The sequence below is a fragment of the Plectropomus leopardus genome, chromosome 3, assembly GCF_026936395.1.
Source record: "Plectropomus leopardus strain MGB_pleo_1.0 chromosome 3, ASM2693639v1, whole genome shotgun sequence".
NCBI lineage: Eukaryota > Metazoa > Chordata > Actinopteri > Perciformes > Serranidae > Plectropomus > Plectropomus leopardus.
Genome location: NC_142178.1, coordinates 4,227,501 through 4,241,130, shown reverse-complemented (window position 1 = coordinate 4,241,130; position 13,630 = coordinate 4,227,501). Strand labels below are relative to the sequence as shown.

The window sequence follows — 13,630 nt, the reverse complement described above, 5'->3', positions numbered from 1 at the left end:
CTTGATGGAAATAGCAAACAATACACATAATTGCAAACAAATAACAGTATATACTTTTTCCCTCTTGACCCCACTCCTATTGTTCAAATGACCTCCTTTCAAGGTGAAACATCAATTCTCCCCACAACTCCTCTTTCACTTTTGTCTTAAAAAATGCCATTATTTGTTTTAGATATGCAGAGACAGTTTTTTCCATAGGGGGATCCCAGCACAGAAAAAGAAAAATAAAAGCGTGTGTTGCACAAAATATGGAAGAAAGTAAAAAAATATTTAAAAAACAGAAACAACATCAACAAAAGAAATGTAAAGGCAGCCCGGACACTAACTTTTTAATGTTAAAACTTTTTTTTTTTTTTTTTTACAGCAGTTGTGCAAAGTCTAGCCTATTATCAGTGGCGTGCACTGTGAATTAAAAATCTTTGAAATGAAGTTGCTGATTTATCTTTGCTAATAATATGTTGGAACATGTTAATGTGTGTTTTTACACATCTTGATTCAAAAAATTCAAACAATAATTTGGTTGGACCCCCACAGTAGCTCTGATGACCCCCTGTTGAAGACCTGTTCTCTAAACTCAAGGTTTTTTTTAAGTAAAAGTGCCACTAAATATGTATATTTAATATAATTTACTTTTACTGAGGAAGGAGAACAGACTATATTGGTTATATTGGTTTCAATAAGTTAAGGAGCAGAGGTGCATTACAGATCACTTAAGTACAATTTAAATCCAACCCTGAGATACTTTTTCCACTTGAGTATCTAAATCACCTGCACCACTGCAAATTAGAGGTGAATATCAAACTTTTCACTCCAATACATCTGTCTGACAGTTATGGCAGGAAAAAAAAGGGGTTTGCATTCACAGTATAAAAAGAGAATATTATTATCGATTACACCCAGCTCTGTAAGGATGTCAAATTTAGGCCAACTTTGAAGCACCGACATTACATGCTGTTAATGTGGCAGTAATAATATCAAATTCCATAGCTATTCTAATAATTTCAGGCATATATTAATAAAATAAAACAGAATTCTACATAATAAGCATACTTTTATTTCTAATAATTTGATGACATTTTTGTGATGATTTTGATCCTCTTAAACTAAGATTTTGAAGGCAGGACTTTTGTTTGTGACTGTGTATTTCTATATTGTGTCACTGCTTTTAAAGTAAAGGCTCTGAGTATTTCTTCCACCACTGTTCATATAAACTAGACACACAGACAGACGGCCATGCAGCTGCTGTTCTTCATTAACACACTGAAACCATTGTCTCCTCCTCACATACATTGAACTGAGGCTTTTAAGCGGTCTTTTCCTGTACTTCACCCTAAATGTAAATGTTTTCAGTGAAAGCCAAAAGGTCCCAGAGAGACCCCGAGAGACCCTGAGCGTCTCCTCTTGTGTTTACGTTGTTTACTTATTGTTCTAATCGTCCCTTTCACTTCGCCTTTCTCGCGCGTTAATGCGATTCTTTCCGGTTCCGCTCGGTCAGAGCGCAGGTCACCGATCCAACGACCCCCCCCCCATATTAATTACATTAATTAGTACGGTGGCTGAAAAACAAACAAGTGATGATTAATATCGAAACTATGGCGAATTCTTTTAGGAGATCCAAATGTGGAGCGACACCTCACTAAGGCTGCAGGAGACACATGAGAGGAGGTTTAATAAACTGTTAAAAACATAAAATAATAACACTACAGATATTAGAAATAATGGAATCATGTTTAAATATAGCCATAGGGTAAAGTGTTTGATGCAGCCAAATGATTATTCAGCCTATAGTCTCTAACAGTGGCCAGTGAATCAAAATAAATAAATAAATGAATGAATAAATAAGTAATCTAAGCTATTTTAAAAATATATGAGGTGACATGACGACAGATTATTTTTTAAATTATTTTAAATCACAAAAATAATGTAAATAATAATAATAATTATAATACATCGTCCATAATGATAATATGAACAATATTATTAACATTAAACTCTGTTATATTTCTAAATTACATAAAATTCTAATAGTGTTTTTCAAGTTTAAAAAAAGGTCTCATATTCAAATTTTCATTGCTTCATTATTAGGTAAAACTCAGTTAGAATATGATTTATTAATCTCATTTCCCTCACATTGTGTCAATTTTTTTATTTAATTTTTGAGGTCTTTTTCCTCTCCCTGTCCCTCATTGTAAAACTATAGGCAAAAAATACCAAGAATTGAAACTTGCAGAATGGAGAAAATAATAACTAATAGCTCAATGGCAGATAATTGTACAGTCTTTTCAGTGAGCTCGCACGTTTAGGAAATGCACTGAATAATCCGCAGCCATGGCCATGCATACAGATTCCACTGTTAGGCCTGTAAAAAAGATAAGGATGAGGCAAGTCTGCAGAGGATTCAAGATCCTTTGCCCCTGTAGGAAAGAGAGCACAGAGTTAGAATATAGGCTAGAACCCTATGAAAAAGCAAGTTTTCCTATGACTTTATATTTTGTGTAATGTAGATTTCATATGACTCAAATGACATTTTAACACATAGCCTAAAACAGTTGCAGAGAACCCTACTTTATATTATCACCTGCTGTTAGATGAAGCATAAATTAATTTTTTATAAACAGCATTTAATTGATTTTTTTTAGGTGGCCGTTTCACCGCTTAAAGGTCAGATCTGCACCTCCTTTTTTTGTTTCCCGGCACCACACGGAAACACTGGTATTTATGTTTGGATGTTGTGGGCGCGCGCCGAGGGTCAGGGTCGTAGTGTTGCGGCGCGAGGCGACAAGCAGGAGCAAAATGGGTCGCTGTCTCGCGCTTTGTTCCGCACTCAATTGTCTCGGGGCTGCGCGTGAACCCTGAGACCTGCAGCTGTCTGGAGGACAGAGACGAAAGTGAAGGAAGAGGACGTTTGGCACTAAGTAAAGAGACTGTTGAAAATGTGTCTTTTAAATCCTAATATCCCTCTGTGACAATTTTAGTGAGGCCTGTGAGGAATTTGTGGTCATATTTTGGTTTTTTTTTTTGGTATTTCAGAGAGATGACAGTCTGAAGTGTACTGCTTTAGCCTTCATGTCAACACCCTTTCTCTCCGTTTGCCTCTGCAGCAAACTGAATCAGTACTGTCCTTTTCACGTATTTGCAGGTGGTGTATCATCATCTTGCGATTTATTTTATTTAACCGTCATATGACCAAAGAAAAACCCTCTTGAGATTATAAATCTCTTCTTCCCATTAGTGTCCTGGACAAAACAGGCAGCAATAAAAAGTTACAGGCGGACAACATGGAACAAAATAAAAATATACAACTCCAAAACAAACAATATAAAACACAAAAAAGAACATAATGTGCTGCTGAATCTGTCATCACACAACAACAAATAAAGATTTGTGGTGCATCATTTGTAGAGGTGAAATGTAACAAAGTACATTTACTCAAGTGTTGTCCTTAAAGTACAATTTTGACTTGAAGTTAACTTGAGTATTTTCACTTTGATGCTACTTTGTACTTACTCCACTGTATTTATTTTAGAGCTTTAGTTTGGCTATTTATTTCTTTGTTTTTTTAAAGAAATAATCTACATTTGCAAATATATTCTCATATTGTTTTATAGGTTAAGCCACCCAGCAGTGCAGGGCAATTTAAATTAGCTCCACCTTTACCAGCTTTCAAACTATTTGTTTGAACTTTAAAAAAGTTTTTAGGGAGTAATTTTTAGGTTGACTGATTTTGAGAAGACAAGTTGAATGATTACAAAATTACCTCAACTTCTCAAACACAGTCAAGTTCAAATTTAAGGTAGCTTGGACACTAACTTTAAAACCTTAAAAGATATAGTTTATTGTTACAGATGTGCAAATATTCATCTAATAGCCTACTAAAATTTTTCACTGACTTTTCCCCCACCTTTCTTTAAATGGGAATTTTTTGTAGTTTTTATTTTTTGTGAGGTCGTGAGCATTTGGTAAATTAAGGACAGGAAACGATTTTATTTTATTCTTTCAGGGGTTATATTAAGGCTAATGTTGAGACAAAATATGTCAGACAGAGCAGGCAGCATATAACCAAGTTGGTCTCAAATGACTGTGAAACTCTCTCTTCAGCTATTTGCTTTAATAAAACGGAAGAGCCAAAGAGAGCACACATGTTCAGGAAATCTTGAATGTCATTGTTCCGCCAGAGAAGAAAGTTCTCCGTGTCAAAAACTTGTGAGTATCAGTATGAGTGGAAATTTTCAGTTGGCAAATTAATATTTAAATGAAATGTTACGCAGGTGTGTGTGTGTGTCTGCGAACAATCGAAGCTGAGCACCGGAACTATCCGTTTTGTAACAAACACTTTGCACCGAGCGCGTGCAGGAGAAGAAGCCTGCACCCTCCAACAGCAGAGCGGGGGAAGCTGAAGGTGTAACCCTGTGTTGCACCTGCTCCACAGTGTTTCAGTCCGTGCGTCATGCGTAAAAAGCACCGTGCGTAACAGGTGTATACTGGCAAAGGAGGTGAGAAGTTTGGAGAAAGTCTCATAAACGCTCTTTTGGAAGCTGCTGAAGGGACACTGAGCACGAATACACTTAAATCAACTTTCTCTTGTTCTTAAGATAATCAAAACAAGGAGCCCTGCACTGGAATTATGCACACCATTTAATGTTACCTGCCTTCAGAGCTGTCTTGCGTCCCAGAGGAAATGAATCCAACATAAAAGAGGGGAGAGAGACAGAGAGAGGGAGAGTGGGGCGGGGGCGGGAAAGTTTAGTAAAGTGGAACTTGGTAACAGATGCGAGTGAGGGGGGCGCGGCCCTGCAGGGAAGGGTGGTGGTTTGTATGGTGTGTGTATGTACGCTCGGCCGTGCGGGTGCGCGCGTGCTAACGTGTGCACATGAACGTGTTTGTGTGTGCGAGCTCGTGCGGGAAAAGGACAGGACATGAGCGCACATTGAGAGAGCGGCTCTTTTACTCGGCTTGATCATTTCACGCTTCCCCCCGAAGCCTTTTTTCCACCTAAAGCGTTTAGTTGCAGCTGACTGAGCACTTGCAGGGAGTGCAATAGGGAGCGGAAGGGTCGAATTATTTCAACCTACAACTCGCCCCAAAAGTACTGTCGGAGGAAAAAAAAAAGAGAGGGAGAGAAGAAAACAGCGCCAGAGAGCAAGGGAGAGAGAGAGAGTGAGGGAGAGAGAGAGAGAGAGAGAGAGAGAGAGGAAGAGAGGGAGAGGGGAAAAAAAGTTTTTGTTCTTTTCCTTTTTTTCCTTCTTTCATCGCCTCCCCCTGTTCTAACCAGGGAACATGGACCAGGGGCCCAAGAGTCCTGCACTGCGGCTGGGGAGAACAGGTAGGGGCGCACCGACTCTCGAGCTTTATTTCACTTTCATCAAGAGTTGAACTTGTCATCTTTAACAAGTGAAACGCGTTTTTGTGTTGTTTGTTGGTTTATTTTATCTGTTTCCAATGGGAAAACTTTTAATAGAAGTTGTTGAAGTTGTTTGTGGAAGTTAAAGTGATTAGACATACTTCTTTTTAAACTTTTGCATGTTGTCCCGAGTTATTAGAAGTATTACAAAGTGTTCAGAAGTAATCATGTGAGGCGAAAATAGATAAAAGTGGAACGTTGATTTATTTTTAAGCAGTCGTCTTGTCTATGTACTGCTCTAAATGTTTTTATCCCAAGTTTGGGACTTAAGAACTTTTTTATGAAACTTTTGGAGTCATGATGATAAACTACAGAGCTCTGCTACTAGAAACTTTTTGCTGCCTTAAAAAAATTGCAGCTTATTTGAAAAAGTCAAAGAAATGTGGCTTTTGCATTTTAGGATTTATATTTCTGCTAGTTTGAAATGTGGTTTTGCTGTCAGTAATGGCTGCGTTTAAGTATTTGTATTTACTTTTTGTGGCATTGTATGCTGAACTTGTTGGTTTGGTTTGGCACTACGTTCTGCGTCAGGTCAGCTCCACGTGCACTATCACCTGAGAGGGCCACATTTGATACCTTGGTTTGTCCTTAGATTAAAAAAGACATTTTATATTTGTGAAAGATTGTTGTGGGGTGTTTGTGCGTCTGTGGTGCGAAAATACAGGGAAACCACTTTTATGCACGCACAAATTTGCCCAAAGAATGATTAAATTTGACTCAATTCACAAAGAAATGCTTCATGATGACTGTTAGCATGTGAGATTAGGAGGATTGAAAGCTCTTTTTTTTCTGTTTTATGCACCAAAAGTTGAAGTTGCAGTCCGATTCAATCTAAAAATAAGGAGTCCTGGCTTGTGTCTTCATTACTTTATTCAACAGGTTCATCTCATATGGGCCTATTCATAAAACAGCGGGGTCTGGTACAGCAATGGATCAGGCCATCGACCTTGTTATGGCACCCAATGGATATCACATCATTTCATATTGCTGCCCGCTGCGTCTGCATTGATAAAACGTCGTTTGTCATTAAGAAACGGTGGGCAGGTGATCCTCCCTGAAAGGCCAGTGCGCTTTGTTGGTATGCTCTGCTCCAGAAAAGCAAAAATCTGCTTTAGCAGTGCTCTTGGTTGCCTGAATAAGAATATAAGAATATAATAATGCACACATAGTAGAAGTTTAACACAGCCATGAAACAACATTTTTATTGAGTCACTGGCTGCATTTAGTGTCGTTTTTCATATTGATTTCCACAATATAGTGACAAAGAAGTGCGCTCCGGTTCCGACACGATCGCTCATAATAGAAATAAATTAGCCTGTGCCCGGCCTTCTATGGAAATTTGTCATCAAATAATGCCTATGGTCTGTAAGACAAATAATGCCCCCTTTGCAGTCTTTTGTGGAGTGGGCCTTACCCCTGGTAAACGCTGAAAGCAATGGGATTTGTAGCAATTGGATAATAACCTTTTTAACCACGGAGGAAATCAGAGTTTAAAGGAGGCCCTCCCCTGTTGCCGTGTCAAGTCTTTAGGGCCCAGGGCCTATACCTACAGCCTCTCCATTTCCTCTCTCTTTTTAAGTTACGTGCTCGGGGTACAAATCAGTATGTGCGAGAATGAACGTGGAATGAGATCCTCTCTCTCTCCCCGCCCTGTAGGTTGGCTGTGCGTAAAAGCGCGTAGGGCCGGTCCTCTCCAATAAGCTGGGCCGCCATTTCAGTCTCTGTCTGACGACAAATGGGGCACTGACATACAATTTTTATTTTACTAATAAGAAAAATTAGTTATAAGTCACTTATCTTTTCTGTTCTCATAGAAATCTTTGATCCTTGACCAGGGTTGGAAATTAACTTCTTACCCCCAAAATCTACCAGCCTACCAATTGATCATCATTGCTTTGTGTGTGTGTGTGTGTGTGTGTGTGTGTGTGTGTGTGCGTGCGTGCGTGCGCGTGTGTGTGTGTCTGGTGAGTGAAGGAAATTTAGCAGCCTCTTGCAGATTTGACCTGCGTTTGACTGCACTGTAAAAAGAAACGATTTATTTTAACTTAAAGAAGTTAGTGTCCAGACTGCCTTCATATTTTATGTAATGGGTAATTTTTTATAGTGATTCATTTTGCGTTTTCAAATTCAGTCGACTTGAAATTTTCAGGCAGCCTGGATACTAACTTTTTAACTAACTACTAACTAACGAATACTTTATTTTTTAAGTGTGTGATTAGCGGTCATTTCCATGCCTGCCTTTGACCCTCATGTGATTTTAATATATGCTTTCCAAATATATCTCTCCCCTCTCAATTTTTACAACAATAAAAGCCCCACACAGGAAACAATGGAGACCCTGATGCCAAAGCATGACAAAATCTTACGTATGGAAACCATTTAGAGGTGCAGCTTTGGTGCACTTGCATTGCGTAAACCTTTAACCAACCTATTTTTGTACATGCGTACTTGCAGCATTAAACCCAAACAGCACAAAATCTTTGTATCATATCCTCTGGCCATGTTAGATTCTTACATTATATATTTCTTTATGTATACTATTTGATTTTTCCACTTTAAAGTCGTTGCCAAAATGCGCCCTTAACAGGTTTTATAGTTTGTGTGAGGCACAGGCCAAAACCAGCTTGGTCAAAGCAAGACGCGCTGCGATAGACAGATATGAAGAGCCGAGGAGAGTGAGAGGGGAAGGGAGGGGAGAAAGAAGGAGAGAGATGACCTCACATGGCATAGCCTACTTTCGTCTTGACCTCAAGTGGCCCATCATAACGCAGGTCTGATATTACGGCCTCGCTCGCGCTCCGTCTGACAGATGACAGACTGGTCTTTACTTGCCTTATCATCGAGCCAAATGATTACAAATAGGTCCATTTGATCTCAGGCCTGCGAGTGTGAGCAAGAGGCTGCGAGCGCGCAGGTACACAGTTCCACAACTGCTCACTCCCCAGTCCATATATTTTATTTATTAGTGACGACTTTTATATTTTATAAGCAAATGAAAACTTAAGAAGAGATACGGGAGCTTTCTCATTATGTTTACAGTCAGCGGGCGTGTAATAAACGAGCTGGTGGAGTTAACATGCGCTATTAATTTTTCATTGCTTTTTCGTTTCGAGGCTCGGGCGCAAAAAAGCAAAACAGCCGAAGCTTTCATGGTGGATGGAAGAGGAAGGGGAAGGGAGAGAAAGAAGGGAACACTTAAACAACAACACTGCCTCCAATTTGCCTCCAAATGATTATCACGACTCAACCACATTCTTACTAATGTTTAAAAAAGTCTTCCTCCCCCTCTCCTCTCCTCCTCCTCCTTCCTCCTCCTCCCATTCTCCCATTTCCAGCACTGGAGAGGTAATGAAATATGGTAATGGATTTGGACCCCCGGATTAAAGTCGTCCTACCCTGATGGAAGTTTTCTCCAAATTTCCAACCCTAAAGCAACAACAATTTGTATACATGATTGATTGTGTTTGGATTTTTTAATTGCTTATGTATTTAATTTGCAAATCGGAGAGACAAGGGCAACGGCTGCGGTTTACTTCTGTGGGGAGAATGACGCTCGTGTCTATATCTCCAAAAAAAAAAAAAAAAAAAAAACAAAAACCCAGACTCCAGCTGCAATGAACTTGCATAATGAAAAAAAAGATATTGTTATGCCCTTGAGTCCCTGTTTCTAGATATCTAGAGTCAAATACTGAAATGCAGAACAATAAAAAATAAATAATAAGATAACAAATAAAAAAGTAAATATAAGAAGCTGTTTATTTTAACGTGCATACATATAAAAAAGAAAATAGCTATAATATTTAATTGCAGTTTTGCTCCTTTCAATTTTTTTGTGGCCTTGTGCAGGCCCAGCTTTTGGCGCATGAGCCAAGTATAAATATCTAAAATTTGACATTTTTCAAGTGCAATCTGGTCTATTTGTGTTTTGCCGTTTTTTAAAAAATATGAACAAACAAAGAATCAGTGTGATTTGCCAGCTTGTCAGATTTGTTTGAGGCCCTAATTCATGAATACTCAGTAAAAGGATGTGAAATATGAATGAGGATTAGTGTGTAGTTTACTGTCAGTGGATTATAAAGCAGGGATCAATGAAGATTTATGAAACCATATTTAGTGTTGAACATCTGGGTTAGAGAATAGTGATTTATTTAACAGCCAAAACCACATATTGTGCATTAATATGCTTCCATGCAGGCCTGCGTGCTGCACATTCTGGATCAGTTTAAGGCCCCATTCAGCTGCCATGAAGACTCTTTACTGTGTTGATTGCAAAGTTCCTGTATATTTATCTTGCATTTGCGCGTGTGTGTATATGTGTGCACGCGCGTGCGCACACGGGCACATTGTCCACTGTTGAACGCCCCCTTGTGGTTCATTTTGCGCACAGCTTCACCAAAGAAGCCTCTGAAAGAGAGCAAAAACCCCAAAGAAAACCCACTTTTTTGTCATGATAGTAAACAGAAAACAATAAAAAATAATAACAAAGAAGGAGAAGAGATGTGTTTGTTTTAATGAGGACAACTGTGAGTGTTTGTCCAGTTTAGCAGTCCTAGGGGAGTGGAAATGCACGTTATGGCAGGAGGCTAGAAACCAATAATTCAGGGCAAGACATATACGAATTTAAAAAAAACCCCCGAAATTAAATAAACTCAATAATCTCATACATTGACCTTTTCACTATCAGATGCATTGCCTTGAGGTACATCAAGCATGTGCGTCCTAAGAGGATAAACCTGAAAACTATATGAATAAGGTAAAGATTGTTATTGTTGTTGTTCATTAGTGAGTCACTTTAATGACCCTAAACTATAGCACAGGTGTCTTTAATGATATTGTTACATATAGTCTCTCCTGTACAGCTCCAAATCTGAGGTTTACGCGCGCGGTATAAACACTGAGGAACTGAAATGATTAAATGTCTAGAAACAGGAAAAAGGGAAATAACGCTTTTTTTAATTTTTAATTTGGCTCATGCTTTAGGCTATTTGTATGTTTAATATTACAGGGGCGAGGCTTAGATATGCCCTCTCAAATCAGGTGGGACGAAGATGTAATGAATCTCTCTCTCTCTCTCTCTCTCTCTCTCTCTCTCTCTCTCTCAGTTTGGAGGGTAAATGCGCAGCTCGCCAATTGCATTTCATTAAAAAAAAAAAACGACATCCGTTTCAATCAATTAGGTAATGAGCGGGAATGCATGTTTCATATGTTTCCTCTGAATTCTCCCCGAGCTAAAGATTTATAACATTGTGTTGGAGCACGGAAATTATGCACGAGCGATTGTTCTCAACACTTGACAGCTCTCACTCCCTGCAAGGCCTAAATAAGGTTAAATGACCAGAAAGGTAAAGTTTTTTTTTTTTTTTTTTAAATCTGAAGTTATATGTGTTTCCCCCATCCTTAAAAATCTACCTTTCTGCTCTCATGTCTTCTTTTTTCATATTTTTCCTCCATACCTATATGGACAATCAATGTCTGAGTTCCTGAGCATTCCCTCATTTATAAAACCTTACTGCAACTAAGCCTCATTTTTAGTAATACTCAATTAATTAGCCATTTAATATTGACATGAATAAATTGAGCGCAAATGGGTATAAAGGCATTAACTTTCTTACTTCGTTAATTGAAATTAAACATATGATCATTTACTCCCGGAGCCCAGCGTCGCTGCGCCCTGCCTCCCCATTGGTGGACGCACAATCCATGCGGGGCGTCATTGGCCCACGGGATTCGCAGCAGCCAATCAGCGCGCTCCCCCGCCCGATTCTATCAGGGGTTGGCAGTGACGTAGAGGCAGCGCTCGCGCCCTGATTGGCTGCATCCGCTGTGAGTGACGGGCAGCTGGCCGGCGCGTGTAGGTTAGGGTTCCAGGGGTTTGGGAGCGCGGGCGCTGTCCGCACGAGAGCAGGTCCTGAAACGCGGCGTGCGCCACCGTGGACGCTGGGCGCAGGCAGCTTCTCTCTGTGTAGTTAAAGAAGCGTGTTTATGTACATATTTGCACCACAGTTTTTGGCATTTTTTGGCGTGAGCGCGGAGAAAAGTACCTTTTTGAATTTGGACAGGGCTATTTTCCAGCGCGGAGAAATGCGTCTCCAAACTCAGAAACCGGGAGCCCAGTAGCGGTCGTGCAGCGAGTCCTGGTCAACACAGAGGGGGGAAGAGACAGCAGAGTGACCAAAAAGCTGCATTTCCTTCATTTTATGGGATAACAACTCAAACGTCAGCCCTAGCAGCTTTTACGCAAAACTGAGTATTTCCTTATTTTCCTGCTGCGTAATTTTCTGTGTTTTCTTTCGTTCTTTTTTGGCACCGTGGATATGAGACCTCAAGATGTGAGCACTCATCCGCTCTCACGCGCTGCACTGATGGGAGATTACCAAGTGTTAATGTGAAAGCAACTGCCGAGGACGATTTGTGACCAGAAGAAATGCGCAGCAAATAACTTGGAAGAAAATTACGCGTGGATCTGTAAAGAATCTTTTTTAATTTTCCAAGTGGGTTTTTCTTTTTATTCTTTTTATTTATGTATTTTTAAAAATTTAACAGACTGAAAGGAGAAAGTTCTGACCCCCCAATCGGCTAAGTCGCAGTTCAGGGGTCACGGCCAGCGGAGCGAGAAGGAGAGAAAGGGAGGAGGCTACTTTATTTGCTCTCCATATTTTTTTTATTTCATTTTTTTTTTATTTGCAAAAGTTTGAATCTGTTTTCTTGGACTAGGGCAACTCGCTGTAGACCAGCAGCTGAGGGAATGAGCTCTACTGCAGTCGTTTCCCTCCTCTGGTTTTGGAGACGCCAGAGCAGACCCGGTGTGGTGTCCCGTCCCCATGAGGAGGGAGCCCGTCTCTGATTCATATTTTTTGACGCCATTTTTTCCCTCCCTTCCACCCGAAAATCTCATTTAAAAACATTTTTAATATTTTTTTAATCAGTCGTTGTCAGACAATTTTTTTTTTCCAAATATTAATAAAAAAACCCTCTTTGAAGGGGATTTGCAACCAATTTTCCCATTTATTGGAGGTCACTGTGTGTCACTAAAAAGTGGCCGACTGAAGCGGGGCGTCCGGTTATTATTTTTAAGACCCCTCACACCGTACAGGGGCCCTGCAGCCCCTCCACCTTTACCATGGAGATTCACTGTAAGCACGACCCGTTTGCGGCAATGCACAGTAAGTTTACACGTTTATAATTCCCCCTTCATCTGCATGATCCCATCTGAACTGAAGCAACCCCCCACACCTCAAACTAATAACAGCGGAGTAGCTTCCAGTTGCACCATGCACTGCAAAAAAAAAAACAAAACAAAAAACAAAAAACAAAAAACTATCATGCTTTGAGTCTTAAATAATCGTTTTGTACGAAAAATACATCAAAAATAGATACAGTATTATAAGAAAGGCATTTTCTGCAGATATCTATTTTACCTATAATTCTTTAAATATTTTTAAAATACAGAAACAGCTAGGGTGAAACTCTAAAAACGTGCAAGTGGATTATAGCTATATTATACATTGGCACATATTTTTATATCATATATTGGTTGCTGCACTTATAATTAAGAGATATTTTTCAGAGTATTTGTGCAAGTTTAGGCCCCAATGATGTTATTATTATTAATATTATTATTATTATTATTATTATTATTATTGCACTAGTTTTCTTTGTTTGTAAATTTGCTATATATCATCAGTCTTGATATTTTTTAATGTGTTGTCCTGTTGAATTGGAAAAAGTGTTATAATCCAGGCTGTGCAGACCTACGTTTTGCTGTATTGGTTGTGTATGAGACGGTTTGCTGCTGTGATCTCCTCCTGTGAGGGGAAGAGGGGGTGCAGGGGTCAGAAAGAGAGAGAGAGAGAGAGAGAGAGAGAGAGAGAGAGAGAGAGAGAGAGAGCGAGATCGGGGCTAACAAAGCATGACTAAAAGCTGAACTTGATCCACAAACAGTAACACTGTTTCTAACCAGGTTAGACAGACACGCGCGCTGCTCTTTGCGCACACAGGTGCAGGCGAGGAGATCTGCTCGGGTCTTCTAATAATAATAATAACAACAACAAGGTGATACTGTGTTGATCCCCTGCAGGAGGGAAATTCTCCTTTCAGTGCTCAGCAGGTCAAAGCTCACACAGATTCAGCCTCACAGCGTGCAGCGTGCAGCGGCGTCTTGCTCAAGGACACTTCAGCAGAGCAGCTGCTTGGGGACACGCAAGGTATAGCTTTATGGAGAGGGAGGGG

The 13,630-nt window shown here is 39.8% G+C and overlaps 1 protein-coding gene across 2 annotated transcripts in view; it reads left to right on the top strand.

Annotated features, from left to right (window-relative positions):
- Positions 1 to 4,870: 4,870 nt before the first annotated feature.
- Positions 4,871 to 13,630, top strand: part of pax5 (paired box 5) — a 72,474-nt gene continuing 63,714 nt past the window's right edge. The window contains exon 1 of one of the 2 annotated variants that reach the window (XM_042484954.2): positions 4,871 to 5,323. In XM_042484954.2, coding sequence (XP_042340888.1) covers positions 5,278 to 5,323 — 46 coding nt within the window. In that variant the 5' untranslated portion in view covers positions 4,871 to 5,277. The remainder of the gene's footprint in view (positions 5,324 to 13,630) is intronic. The other variant, XM_042484953.2, reaches the window with a different exon arrangement.